Source organism: Phyllostomus discolor, chromosome 5 (assembly GCF_004126475.2).
Source record: "Phyllostomus discolor isolate MPI-MPIP mPhyDis1 chromosome 5, mPhyDis1.pri.v3, whole genome shotgun sequence".
NCBI classification, from domain to species: domain Eukaryota; kingdom Metazoa; phylum Chordata; class Mammalia; order Chiroptera; family Phyllostomidae; genus Phyllostomus; species Phyllostomus discolor.
In genome coordinates this window covers 168,960,007-168,972,015 of record NC_040907.2, presented here as the reverse complement: position 1 = coordinate 168,972,015, position 12,009 = coordinate 168,960,007, and the positions used below count along the sequence as shown (strand labels likewise).

At 60.7% G+C, this 12,009-nt stretch overlaps 1 protein-coding gene across 6 annotated transcripts in view; it reads right to left on the bottom strand.

The window, feature by feature from the left end:
- The window catches only part of TACC2 (transforming acidic coiled-coil containing protein 2), a 166,591-nt gene that overhangs the window by 35,265 nt on the left and 119,317 nt on the right, over positions 1–12,009 (bottom strand). For 4 of the 6 annotated variants that reach the window (XM_036027416.1, XM_036027417.1, XM_028513259.2 and 1 more), the window contains 2 exons: positions 10,337–10,473; positions 2,189–3,506 (listed from right to left, as the gene is read on the bottom strand). In XM_036027416.1, coding sequence (XP_035883309.1) covers positions 2,189–3,506; positions 10,337–10,473 — 1,455 coding nt within the window. Of the gene's footprint in view, positions 1–613; positions 650–2,188; positions 3,507–10,336; positions 10,474–12,009 lie in introns of all 6 variants that reach the window. The other 2 variants (XM_036027415.1, XM_028513260.2) reach the window with 1 other exon arrangement.

Sequence of the window (12,009 nt, the reverse complement as noted above, 5' to 3'; positions counted from 1 at the left end):
CCCGGCCCTGAGCGGCCCAGGCCTCAGGCCCAGAGCAGCCTGGCCACGGCTCTCATGGGCGTGCGCTCCACTCCGAGCCGTCTCCGATCTCGGGGGGGGGGGCGCCCCCAGGCTTCAGTTTAGAACAGCCCCAACACTTCTGCGTCACCTGTCAGCAAGGACAAGCACCGGCCGCTGCCGCCGCCGCCTGGGGTCGACGGGACGGTTATTTCCATGCAAAGCCACGGTGCTTCGAAAGCCATCGCCCACCGGTTCCATTTAAAGCGAAAGAATGACATGAGAGTGAAAAAAACAAAACAAAACAAAACGTAGGTATGGGATTCAGATGAAGGCATCCAACGTGCAAGGCGGGAAAAGCTCCATTCCGTGACAGGCAGGCAGACGCCGCGCAATGCCACTTTAAACGGCCAAGCACTTCACGCATGCCGATCGCTACGGAGCAGAGCAAAGCAAGGCGCGCTGCCGGGCAGCCCCATGCCGCATGGCGCCCCGGCCCGCCACAGCTCCGTGTGAGCAGCCGCCGCGGAGAGGGGAGGAGATGGCTCGGAGGCAACGACAGAAAGGCAGGACAGGGCACCGTGCGCGGGAGGGGCGGCCCGTGAAGTTTACTTACAACAGAGAGCACACAGACATCACATCTTCAACCACCCTAAGACACGGAGACAGAGAAAAAGAGAGGCAGACAGAAGGCACTGACAAAAGAGATAAATCTGCAGATGACTGGTTAGCAGCGGGTGAGGGCGCAGCAGCCATTCGCACGGGGTTCCGCTCGGGAGGGGGGGTGGGCACTTTCTGCAGAGGGGCTCTCGGGGGACGCCTTCCTCCGACCACCCCACAAAGCGCGGGGCGCCCAAAGAGCTTTGTCCCCCAGGGTGGGACTCCCAGCCACCTGCGCTAGAGGTGAGACCTCGCAATGGGCCGGCTTCCCTGACCCCAGCTGACTCTGGTGACAGAACGGGGCACAGACACGCTGGTTGCGGGGGGAGGAGGTGGCACCATAAATCTGGCTCTCGTTCCAAAGAAGAGAGAACGCGGCTGTGCATTCTGAGCGTGCCAGACTTCCCTCATTTGAGGCTTAAAATAAAGCTTCTATCACAGATTCTATGGGGTCTCCAGCAAAAGTCTGGTTGGGTAACTGGTCTGAAAGTCCCCATTTGGGGCCAGGATTGCCTCCCACCCACCACCAGACAGCTGCAGGGTGGTCCAAGGCCAACGCCTGCTGAGAAAACCTCTCCTGCAGAAGCCCCCCCAGGCTCTTCTCGAATGCTAGATGCCCGAGTGCGCCCAGGACAGGAGGTCAGCCCGTCTTGACCCGCATAGCGCCAGGCAGACTGGGTTTGATTCGGGGCCAGCAGCTGAGGTCTGTCCTACTGATCTCCACGGCCTTACTGATGGCACCTCACACGAGAGCAAAGGCTCCCCGTCCCAAACCACACCACGCTCAGACCACAGTCCTCAAAATGGGCCCACAGCCGCCCGAATTGGGGCTGGGCCCTGCAGTGAGTCCTGGAGGCGTGGACACGCAGCGTTCCAGGGTGCCCTGCTTAACCAGCGTTCGTGGACACCAGGTCCAGGTATCAATGGCCTCCTGGGGACCGTGGGGGCGGCTTTCCCCTTCCAGGTCCCACTGAACACTTCGGGATCTACGGGCCCCTTGGACTCCTGTCTGCAAAAGACGGCTAGGGAGACAAGGGGTCTTTCCCCGGGCCAGCTGGGGTGCAGGGAGGGGCCCAGGCCTCCTGGACCACTCTCCCAAACGGGCAAATGCTACCGATTTTAACAGTCTCTTAAAAGGCGTATCTCCCAGCTCGGAGACCATCCCAAAAAGCAATCCACACGCTAAGTGGAAAAGACCAACAGGGAGGCTGGCCGGGTCTCCGCTGGACTCCTCCCTTCCCGTGGGACCCCTCCCTTCCTGTGGGACCCCAACACGGTGCCCTGGAGCCGAAGGTCAGGTCTTCCACTCAAAGGAAAGCCGCAGACCGCTGATGTACGAGGGCAAAAGGGTCATGGACTCCAGACCCAAGGGGGTAGGTGGGTGGGGTAAGGCCAGGGTGGGGTCTAGCCACCAACGGGGCGCCATCCTGGCAGGGGCGGGGGTGGGGTAGGTGAGGACAGTGCGGGTTCATCCAGGCAGGCGACCAAGCATGACGCCCCTGGGCGGCCCCGCCCGCTCCCCTGAACTTACGTCTTCAGCGGTGTCTTCTTCTTCTTGGCGGGCTTGTTCAGCCCGTCGCCGTCCGCTCCGTTGGCTTCCACGGAACTGGCCGGGATCTCAAAGGAGGCTGGGGACTTAGAGGGTGAGCTAGGGGTCTTGGAGGACGTCTTAAAGGGGTCCACGGACTCCTCGCAGGCGTCCGGGTCAAAGCTGTACGACTGTTGTTGGGGCAGTTTGGGAGACTCCTGCATTTTTGAGGTGGAGGAAAAAGGGTTAAAGTTGGGGTCGTCCCACTTGTCGATGTCAAAGGTGTAGGTGCCTTTGGCGATAGGGGTGTCATTGGGTTCGGCGGGGGACCTGGTAGGCGAGGCAGGAGTGTTGTCGAGTTTCTCGGGCGCTTTTTTCATCTTTGGCCTCCTTAGGGGCATTTTGGCAACTGGTTTTTTGCCTGTCTTTTTGGTAGGAGGGGGGTTCTCCTGCTGGCTATCCCAGCTACCCTTGTCCTCAGAGTAGTCAAACTCCAGCCTCACCGAGAGCCCTTTGGCCGGGGAGTCCTCTTGCCCCCCGCTCTCTGCTGGGGCTGCCTCCACCACCTCCAGGGCTGTGGCGAGAGGCAACGCCTTCCTCCCGACGGGGGGTGAGTTCTGCACTCTGCCACCTCCAGAAGCTGGGGGGGCAGCCCCCTGTGCACCCTCCGAGTCCAGGGGGCAGGCGGCCTTGGGCACAGCGGCCGGTTCCAGCGGTGGTGCCTCCTGCGTGAAGGCTGGTCTAGAACCTTCCAGCTGGGCCGACTCCGCTTTTGTCTCGGACGCTCGACTCTCCTCACTGGGGACAGGACCTTCCTCGGCTGGCTCTTGCTGGGTCTCTCTCACCGGGGGGGTTTCCGAGGGTTTCTTGGTGACCTGCTTCTTTTTTAAGGAAGGCGGCCTTGGTTTCTTAGTTCGCTTAAGGGTGCTGGAATCGCCGCTCGCACCCACGCCGCACGCATCGGGGGCCGGGGCCACGGCCTCAGGGTTGCCCGAGCAAGAAGCACCATCAAAGTCGCTGGCCTGCAGGCTGAGGGAGCGGGACAGCGTGGACTTAGAGGTGGGGGCAGAGTCCGTGGACTTCCTCCGCGTGCTCCCTTTGCATTCCGGACTCCTGGCGTCCGCGGAGCGAGGCTCCGAGGTCTGGAAGTCGTCGACCAGCTCGATGCTGTCGAAGTCCAGGTTGTAGGTCCCGCTGCTGGCTATCGGCTTGTCTTCGTCGAAGATGGCGGAGAAGGACTGGGCCGGAGGGCGGAAAGGGCTGCCTTCCACCGAGGCGCTCCGCGGGCCATCGGGGACGGAGGCCGGCTCAGCGCCGCATCCTGGGGAAAGCAGACAGAGCCGTCACCTGGGGACACAGGACACTCAGGAGCATCTCCCGTCTCATGCCGGGCGAGCGCCCTCTAAGCAGAGCCCCCCGGCCAACCCGGCCCGTCACGTGGGCACAAACCCTGCTCTGCCCCAGCATCAGCTCCGGGCCCCGCACGGGCTCCCCTCAGTGCCCTCCCCCGCCCCCCGTAATAAGCAGGAGTGGTAGAACCGCCTAAGGAAGGGCTCAGACCATTCAGCCACCAGAGACACGTGCCCAGCTGGGACCAGGCACTGTTCCGGGAGCTGGGGACTCAACAATGAGCAAACCCAACAACACCCTCATGCTCCTGGAGTTACGCTCTTCAGGCAGAAGAGACTCAAGAAGCAGATCCATAAGGAAAATGTCCAGACTATGAGATGTGTGCTATGGAGAAAAATAAAGCCAGGGTAGGGACACTGCAATTTTAAAATGAGGTAGTCGGGCAAAGCCCTCCGTGGAGGAGACACTGAAACAAAGATGGGGTACAAGGCAGAGGGGTGAACCAGGAGGCCACCCTGTGGGAAGCATTCGAGGCAAAGGGAACAGCAGGTGCAAAGGCCCCGGGGCAGAGAAACGTCACGGGCCAGTGGGGCCGCAGCCAGGGAGAGGGGCAGGTGAGGCGGCACAGGGAGACTTTCATCAATACCAGCGGCTACTGCCATCGAGCCTGTGCTTGCTCATCAGGGCCACCGAGAGGAACGGGCAGCCTTTCCACAGGCCCCATCTGCTGCCTGTCCCTCCTCCAGGCATGCCCTGCAACCTCTCCCTCCAACACTGTCTGCCACGCTCCTCTTTTCACCGCCCCCCCCCCCATTCTCTCTCCTCTCTTTGCCGCCTCCTCCCAGCTTCTCCACACCCTGTGCCTCCGCTGGCCAAGGAGGCTGCTCCGTTCCCGCTCCCCCACCTCCAGCCCCCGGCCCCCCCGGGGAACAGGCCAGCCTGGCCTTGGCTTGGCTGCTCTGGGCTCTGCTGGTACCAGGTGGCGCCTTTCATGCATCTGTGGGTTCTCAGCTGTCCTGGGCAGTCAAGGACGCCAGACAATGATTGGCCAGAAAACCAAAAACGTGTCCCTAGACAAAGGAGGGCGAACGTGGCAAAGCGGTCTGCGGAAGAGGAGATTAAAGGGTTGGCACACACGGGCCTGGGGATGGCATGCGTTCCCAGGGTGTGTTTCCCTGGCGAGAGTTCTGCCCCCAGCCCCCACCCCGCCCCCTGCTGGTACCGTTGCTGGATAACACGCAGGACATTTGATTAAATCTGAATCTCAGATAAATGAACGAGATTTTTAGTGTAAATGCGTCCCACGTCCCAATTCTTTGTTGTTTATCTGAGATCAGAACTCAACGGGACACCCTGTGTTGTCATTTGCTACACCTGGCAGCCCGAGCTCCCAGCCCAACACACCCACAAGGTTTGGAAAGTGCTCATTGAACCCTGAACCGGCTTCACACGGTCAGTTTTGCTCAGCGCAGTCCATGCTCACGGCCGCACATTCCAGGTGGGGAGCATTCCACGGGGTGCCCACCCAGCTTCCCTCACAAGCAGATCTTCCCTGGGAGCACGCGGCAGGGCACCCGGGCGATGAGGTGCTGCCTGGGGGGTGACAACACAAGGAGACTTTATGCCTCCTGAGTGCGGCGGGGGCTGGTCTGATCGTCTCCCCCCGCCCCTGCCACACGTGCGGCCCCTTCTCCGGACGGCTCAGTCAGCGCCTCTGGACGGGGAGCACCTTCCGGAAGCACAGCTTTAGTCAGACACAGTTCCAAACCTTCCCCTCCTGCGTGCGCCTGATGCCACCCCAGGCCCCCCCACTCGGAGCAGACGTCCTGTGAGACAGAGCACCGGACGGACTGGACGGACGCCCCTCAGCTCCGCTCTGTCGGCCAAATGCCTCCCCCCACCCTCCTGCAGCATCCCCGCCTCCTGCCCTTCTCACAAAAGGGGGTGCTCCACCCTCCTTCACCCCAAAGTCAACTCCCTCCCTACTTCCTCCGGGCAGCCCCCCACCCCGGCACCCCATCCTCCCATCGTCATCGCCTGGTCTTCCTGCCCCGGCCACACAGCACAGGGGAAGCAGAAGAGCAGGGGGCCCAGGGGGCCGGGTGCTTCCAGGTGGGCCTCGCGGGAGGGAGCGAGGGCCTCAGTCCGCCCCATCGCTCCCAAACACGGCCCGCTGAGGCCGCCAACCTGCTCGCTCTCCGGCCGCCACGCGGGGCCCCGCGGCCCGGGGAGGAGACCCTCCGAGGCTGCTCGGATGCCGGCGGTTCTGCCCGAACCGCACAGCAGTCTGCAGAGTCAGCCTAACCATCTGCTCACTGTTTTCCCCGGAAGAACAGCTCCTGGTCTGCTTAACACGGTGTTCCTGCCTGGGACTGACATCCTCTAATTAAATCATCATGGCCCAGGAAACCTAGCCTTACTGCGGGGTTCTCGCCCTCGGCCGGGAGCCACTGCCGTCAGCCTGCGTCCTGGGGGCCGTGCTGTGTGTGCTGTGCGTTGGAGGGGGTTCGGTGCATCCTTGGCCCCACCCACTCGACGCCAGGGGCACCCCCGCTCCAGCTGTGACAACTCAAATTGTCTGTACAAATTTCCTAATGTCCCCTTGGAGGGCAACGTTGTCCCTGGTTGAGAATCACTGTCTTACTGGGTGGTGGCCAGCGTGGACCACGCACTGCAGGCCTTCCATGTCCTTTTCAGAGGGAGCCTTAGACAGGACAAAGGTCGCTGCCAGCTGTTCCAAAGCAAGTGCGGCCCAGTGGGCCCCGCAGCGTGCCCCCGGGGGTCTGCAGCCCGCACACCGCTCTCTGCGTGGGGACCGTTCATTCATCCACTCACTCACTGCACAAGCCATCTGGGTGCCCCTCTGAGTCTGCCACCGCGGGCTGCCATGGACAGTGGGAGGAAGGACAGGACCCCCGGTGCATCCGTCCACATGACCACGCCCTCCGCTTCCTGTCCCCAGCAAGGCCGACCTGGGCTGGGCCCAGCTGATGACGCAGTCGGCATCCTTGGTTCATCAGAGGCCAGGGCCCACCAGAAGGTCCCCCAGCTGTACCAGCCTGCGTGGCCCGCCACAACAAAGTAACCCAGACGGGGGCTTAAACGACAGACAGCGTCCCTCCCGGTGCTGGAGGCCGGAAGTCCAAGGTCAAGGTGTCACAAACCTGGGGCCCCCAAGGCCTGTCTGCCTGGCCTTCTCCCTGTGCCCTCACACGACCTTTCCTCTGTGTGAGCACATCCCTGGCGTCCCCTCCTCTTCTCACAGGGACACCAGTGCCATTGAACGAGGGCCCCACCCATCTGACCCCTTTTGATCTTCAGCACCCCCTTCAGGCCCCCTGGAATCCAGCCCCAGCGAGGAGGGGGCAGGCCCTCGGCCCGTGATCACGGGGAAGCGCAGCGTGTCCACGGCACCAGCGCCGGGCAGCAAAGCCCCCACGCCAGCAAGAAACGGATGCCCTCGGGAATCAGAGGGACTTCCGAGGAAAGGGAACGCCGATAGGAGGTGCCTAGTGCCACCCGGTGGGTGTCACCGTACTGTCGTCTCCAAAGGCCACATGGCTCAGCCTCACTGGGCTGTCTCTGACTGGGGCACTCGCTGGCAGCTGCGCTGGGGCTTCTGTCCCCCTCCCCCCGGCTGGCTCCCCCTCCCCCCGGCTGGTCCCCCTTGTGTCTGTGAGCTCACTCTGATCGGGGACCCGGAGGCCTGGAGGACCAAAGGGGTCGGACCACGGCCACCCCGCACTCACAGACCACAGACTCTTATCCTAAACCAAGATTTCGAGGGCAGGAGGTCTTCTCACAGGGAGCTTAGCTTGCACCTTCTAAGTACAGGAGGATGACTGACAACCACCGTCCATAATGTCTATTCTCTTATCTGGGTTGGGGCTGAAACACGTCAAGAGCGTAGCACAGGCCCGGCACGTGGCCGGTGCTACAACGGGAGCTGCTGTTCGATGACGGGACGTTTAATTAGGTCCCCGGAGACTGGCCCAAGTTCTAACAAGGCAGGCACTGTAGGGCGGCCCAGCGTTCCGTTCAGGGGACCATGGACGGTGCGGAGGGAAGCGTCTCCGGGGGCTCGAGGGTCGCCCTCTGCCCTTGAAAGGTAAGGAAGCTGGTCTCGGATAAACTGCATCCTGGCCCGGCCCCGACCAGGCGGGGAGACACAAGGGGAACCCGGCGACTCACCCAGCCTGCGCCCTGCAAAGCCCACACTTGCCGGCGGGACCCGAGATAAGGTGATTGTTTATTTTGTAAAATGTAACTCTCCAGGAGGAAAACATCGAGTCTTTATTCCCTGCCAAAGGTCTCGTCTATTGTTTCTTAGGAGTTTTTTCCCGTCCCTTTTAGCAATGTCCCAGGCACTTTGCAGAGGAAAACGAAACAATAGCTTTTCCTCTCTCGCCCTCCGTTTCCCATGGTTCTCAGACGGCAGCTTTCTCCTCCGGCCGCCTCCACAGGCGAGCACCCTGCCTTCTCACGCCTGCACCGCGGCCCCGGGCTGGCTGTCTGCGGAACGGACCAGCAGGCTTTTCTAACACGTGCAGCCAATCCCATGGATCTTTGTACGGCCCGGGCCAGGGGGCCTTTAAGTACTCACAATCCCAACCAAAAGAGCCCTTATTGTATAGTTCACATACATTTAGCCTCACTGCAGTTTCCCAAGGAGAAGGGGAACGTCCCCGTTCAAAGACTCCAACCCGCTGTAATCCAAGTTCCAGCAGAAGTTGCGAGGGATCCACGGCTCCAGCCCCTTCCGGGTGGGGCCTCTCTCCCCCTCCTCTACAATGCTCATTCTTTCAGAAACTGCCATCTAAAAAGGAGGTGGGTGCTATGCGAGTCTGTGTTTTCAAGAATGGAAATTGTTTTGCCTTGTTGGAAAGGAAGTCGGGGCAGACAGAATAAGCACAGGCCGAAGAAAAGAACAGAAGCGGCAGCCCCTCCCCCCGGGAGCAGTCCGGCTGGGTGGCTGGAAACCCTAGTGGGCGCACGGGCGCTCGCAGCAATGACCTCTCTCTGCACGCTCCCTGGCGCCTGCGCGTGGACCCTACGCCTGGAACAGGCCGTCCTTTTTCTCCCAAATTCTTTTCGGAAGCACCCCACGCGGTTGCAGGTATGCACGCATCATACCCCCCAAAAAAGGACGGTTTATTCTCAATCACATGCTGGACCTAGGGATTCCAATCTGTTGTTCGCTTTCCACTCAGCTTCAGGGTGATTTTAAACATAAGTTGATAGGAAATGAAGTTTTTTTATGCACTTTAGTATATATACAAGAAAGTGGGGATGCAAAAGACTCTCAGAAATGTAAGCAGCCCTCCCGGTTGCTTTCCCAGAAAATCAAATACATTCCCACAATTCCGCCCTCAGAGCCCAGCACTCTGACTGGCTGTGCTGACTCAGGCACTAGTAGCTGAGGAGCTGCCTAAAAGGGGAGAACATGGAAAAACTGCATTTACCAGACACCAGAAAAGACGTCTGCTCTCCCTGAAGACAGCCCCACCCCTGTCCCCCAAGCCCCAGGGGGCACCATTCGTGAGCAGCCAGAGCCCAGGAGGCCCTGCCCTTCCTGAAACAACAGCCGCGTGGACCCAGGGCAGGTAAAAAGAACTGCACCCGTTTCTTTCCCAAACCGACATCCAAGTCAAAATGTTACTTGGTTTTACAGCCCACCTGGCTCCCGGTCGGGGCAGGGGTGCAAACACAGGCCTGGCCCTCAGCATGCCCCTTCTTCTCCCATCCGAGCTCCGTCCCTCACCCGGGGCAGCCTGGAGCACGGGAGGGTGGGGGCTGCGGGTCCCACCCCCGTTACTCCTTGGCTGAGGGGGTGCACCCATGGGCAGAGTTGGCCCTGGGAAGACAGGCCGGGAGAAGGGGGCTGGTGGGCCCAGGCAGTGGCTGCTCCCCGGTGTCATAGCATGGTCCCCAAGGAGTGTGGCCCCGCAGGCCCCGCCCACAGGGAGGGCTGTGGCCCGAGGAAAGGGAGTCCTCTGAAGTGGGGGCTGGAGCAGGCGGTCCTGGTCTAAGGATCGGCCTGCCTGGCTCCCTGGCCAGCCTGTGGGGCTGTTTCCGACAGCCCCCATTTCCTGCCGGGCCTCGAGTTAAACTCTCATGCCCACGGTGGTCCCAGTCCCTGCCGGTGTAACCGGAGGATGCAGGCAGAGGCCCCCGGCCAGGTGCGCAAGCTGGCGGCGGAGAAAGGAGATCCGCCCCACCCCCTGGTTATCGCCCCATCTCGAAGGTGCAGAAAGGCCTGCGGGAGGGGAGAAGGGACGCGGGAAAGGGATAAGAAATCGGGAAACTCGAGGCTGATGAGAAAGAAACGAGCCACGCATGCAGGCTGCTATCTGTCCCTTCCTCCTCTCGCCCGCATGCTCTGTGTCTTCCCTCCCCAAGTCCACGGGGCACACGTCCTCCAGTGAAAATGCAGGTCCCACGGGCCGGCCAGAACCAGTGTTCTTACGGGAGCCGGGGGCCAAACGGGAGACTCCCAAATGGCACCAGAAACTCCCCGGGCCCACCTGCTCCACTCGAACCCAGTTCTGGGTGCCAGGGGAGACGCACCCGGAGCTAAATGAGTGGCTTTCCCAGGAGCCTCTGCGAAACTCCTGCAAAGCAACCACAGAAGAGTCTGCAGTATCTGCTCCCCCTTAGCTTTATCTCACATAAAACACGGCCTGGAGCCTCAAGGCCCTGGCAACTGCGGTCCAGCGACAGCCCCGGGGGTGGGCGCCCTGCTGCAGCCTTGCCCCGGGACGAGTGGCTGTGTCTCCCCAGGGGCAGCTGACCCTTGGTTACCTGGTTCTTCCGGGGCGAGTGGCACGCTGACCTCCGGCTCTGGAACGACTTCTGGGGGTGGCGGGGGTGGGGCCGGTGGAGCTTTGACAGGGGTCGTCGACTCTGGGGTCTCAAATGCTTCTTCAGAGTCAGAACTCCTAATGGAGAGAGAGGGGGAGACACACAAGGTTAGACAGGGGCCAGGGCTGAGTTTGTTCCCGGGGCCACTGAGCCGCGCGTGACCTCCTGACCCGCCGGCGGAACCAGGCTCGCTGCCCGATTAAACTGTAGCCGGGCAGAGGCACGGAAAATCGCTCTGAAGCGTGATTCCCAAGGGTGGATCTCATTATCATCAGCTTGGTGCCCAAATGATACATTCTTTAAACTCAGCTCTCCTCGAAGTACGCATTTCTGGCCTTAGTGGCAGATCTAAAACACAGTGGGAGCTTCCGCTTCCGATCGACTCCGACACAGGTCATCTGGCGTCTGGTCACACCGATACGGGGGAGTTGCAAAGAGCGCTTTCTGATGCCACGGCTCCGGCACCCTGCGGGACCCCGTCCACGAATCTCAGCGACGTTCAGCCTCACCCCGCCCCACCCTCTCTCCCACGCTTGTCATCACTCGTTACTACGGATTTATTCTCTCTAATCAAGCTAATTATCTTTCTCCTCTACTGAGCTGAAAAGGTCATGAGGGCAGCCAGGGGAATCCCAGCTTCCCCCGGAGCCTAAACCAGGAGGCAGGGAATAAACATCTGTTGAATGAATGAGTGAATGAGTGAACGAATGAATGAATGCCTGCAGCCAGTCCGCTGGAGGAAGTGCCGGCCCAAGACACAGAGCACAGCCTGCTGACCCCAACAGTGTGAAAATGGCCTTCGCTGGTCTGCAGGAAAGTCTGCTCTCAGGGAGGATTCTCCCCTCAGAAAAAATGGACCAAACTTCCACCCAGAGGGCACCCCACCCGATAACAAGGGGAGGAGGCCACTCACCACACTAAAGCTTTATCCTGGGCTCCAGACGACCAGGTGCAAGCAGCCCTTCTCTGCCACCCTCTTTCTGCTGGGGACTCAATTTTAAGCCAGAAAGAAGGAGGTCCCCCCAAATCAGAGCCAGGCACGTGCCGTCCGGCTGGAGGGCGGCTCCTTGATCTCCGAACAGGCTCAGCAGTGCCCAGTCCCGGCCCCACCTCGCTCTGAGCAGGCCAGAGTGCACAAAGCATCTCCTGGGCTGATCTGCATCCCTCAGGATCCTTTACATAGACCCGAATGCCATTTATTCATTTGCAACAAGGCAGGTAATTAATCGAGAGGGTAGATACTTAGGATTGCTGCCGGCACCAGTGACCCGATGGGCAATTCTGGGTGAAGATGCATAATCGGGGTGACCCGTCAGTGAATATGGAGCATCAAATACTCAGGCTGCCCAGCTCCCACAAAGGTCAAAGGACAGTGACCTGAGCAGAGGTCAGCAACTCCTAAAGCCCGTCTGCTGGCCTGCACAGAGACCAGGAACCAACCAATCCCTGCATGGTCAGCGGGGACTGAAAAAGGGAGCCATTTGGAGAGTTCGCCTTTGGAAAATCGATGTCGATGCTGCTTTTACAACTTGTTTGTCAGTGACTCGCTTTATCGGTGCCAAAGACCCCCGCCCCACCCCTCCAAGGTCCCCGGCTCCTCCAGCCAGCCACAG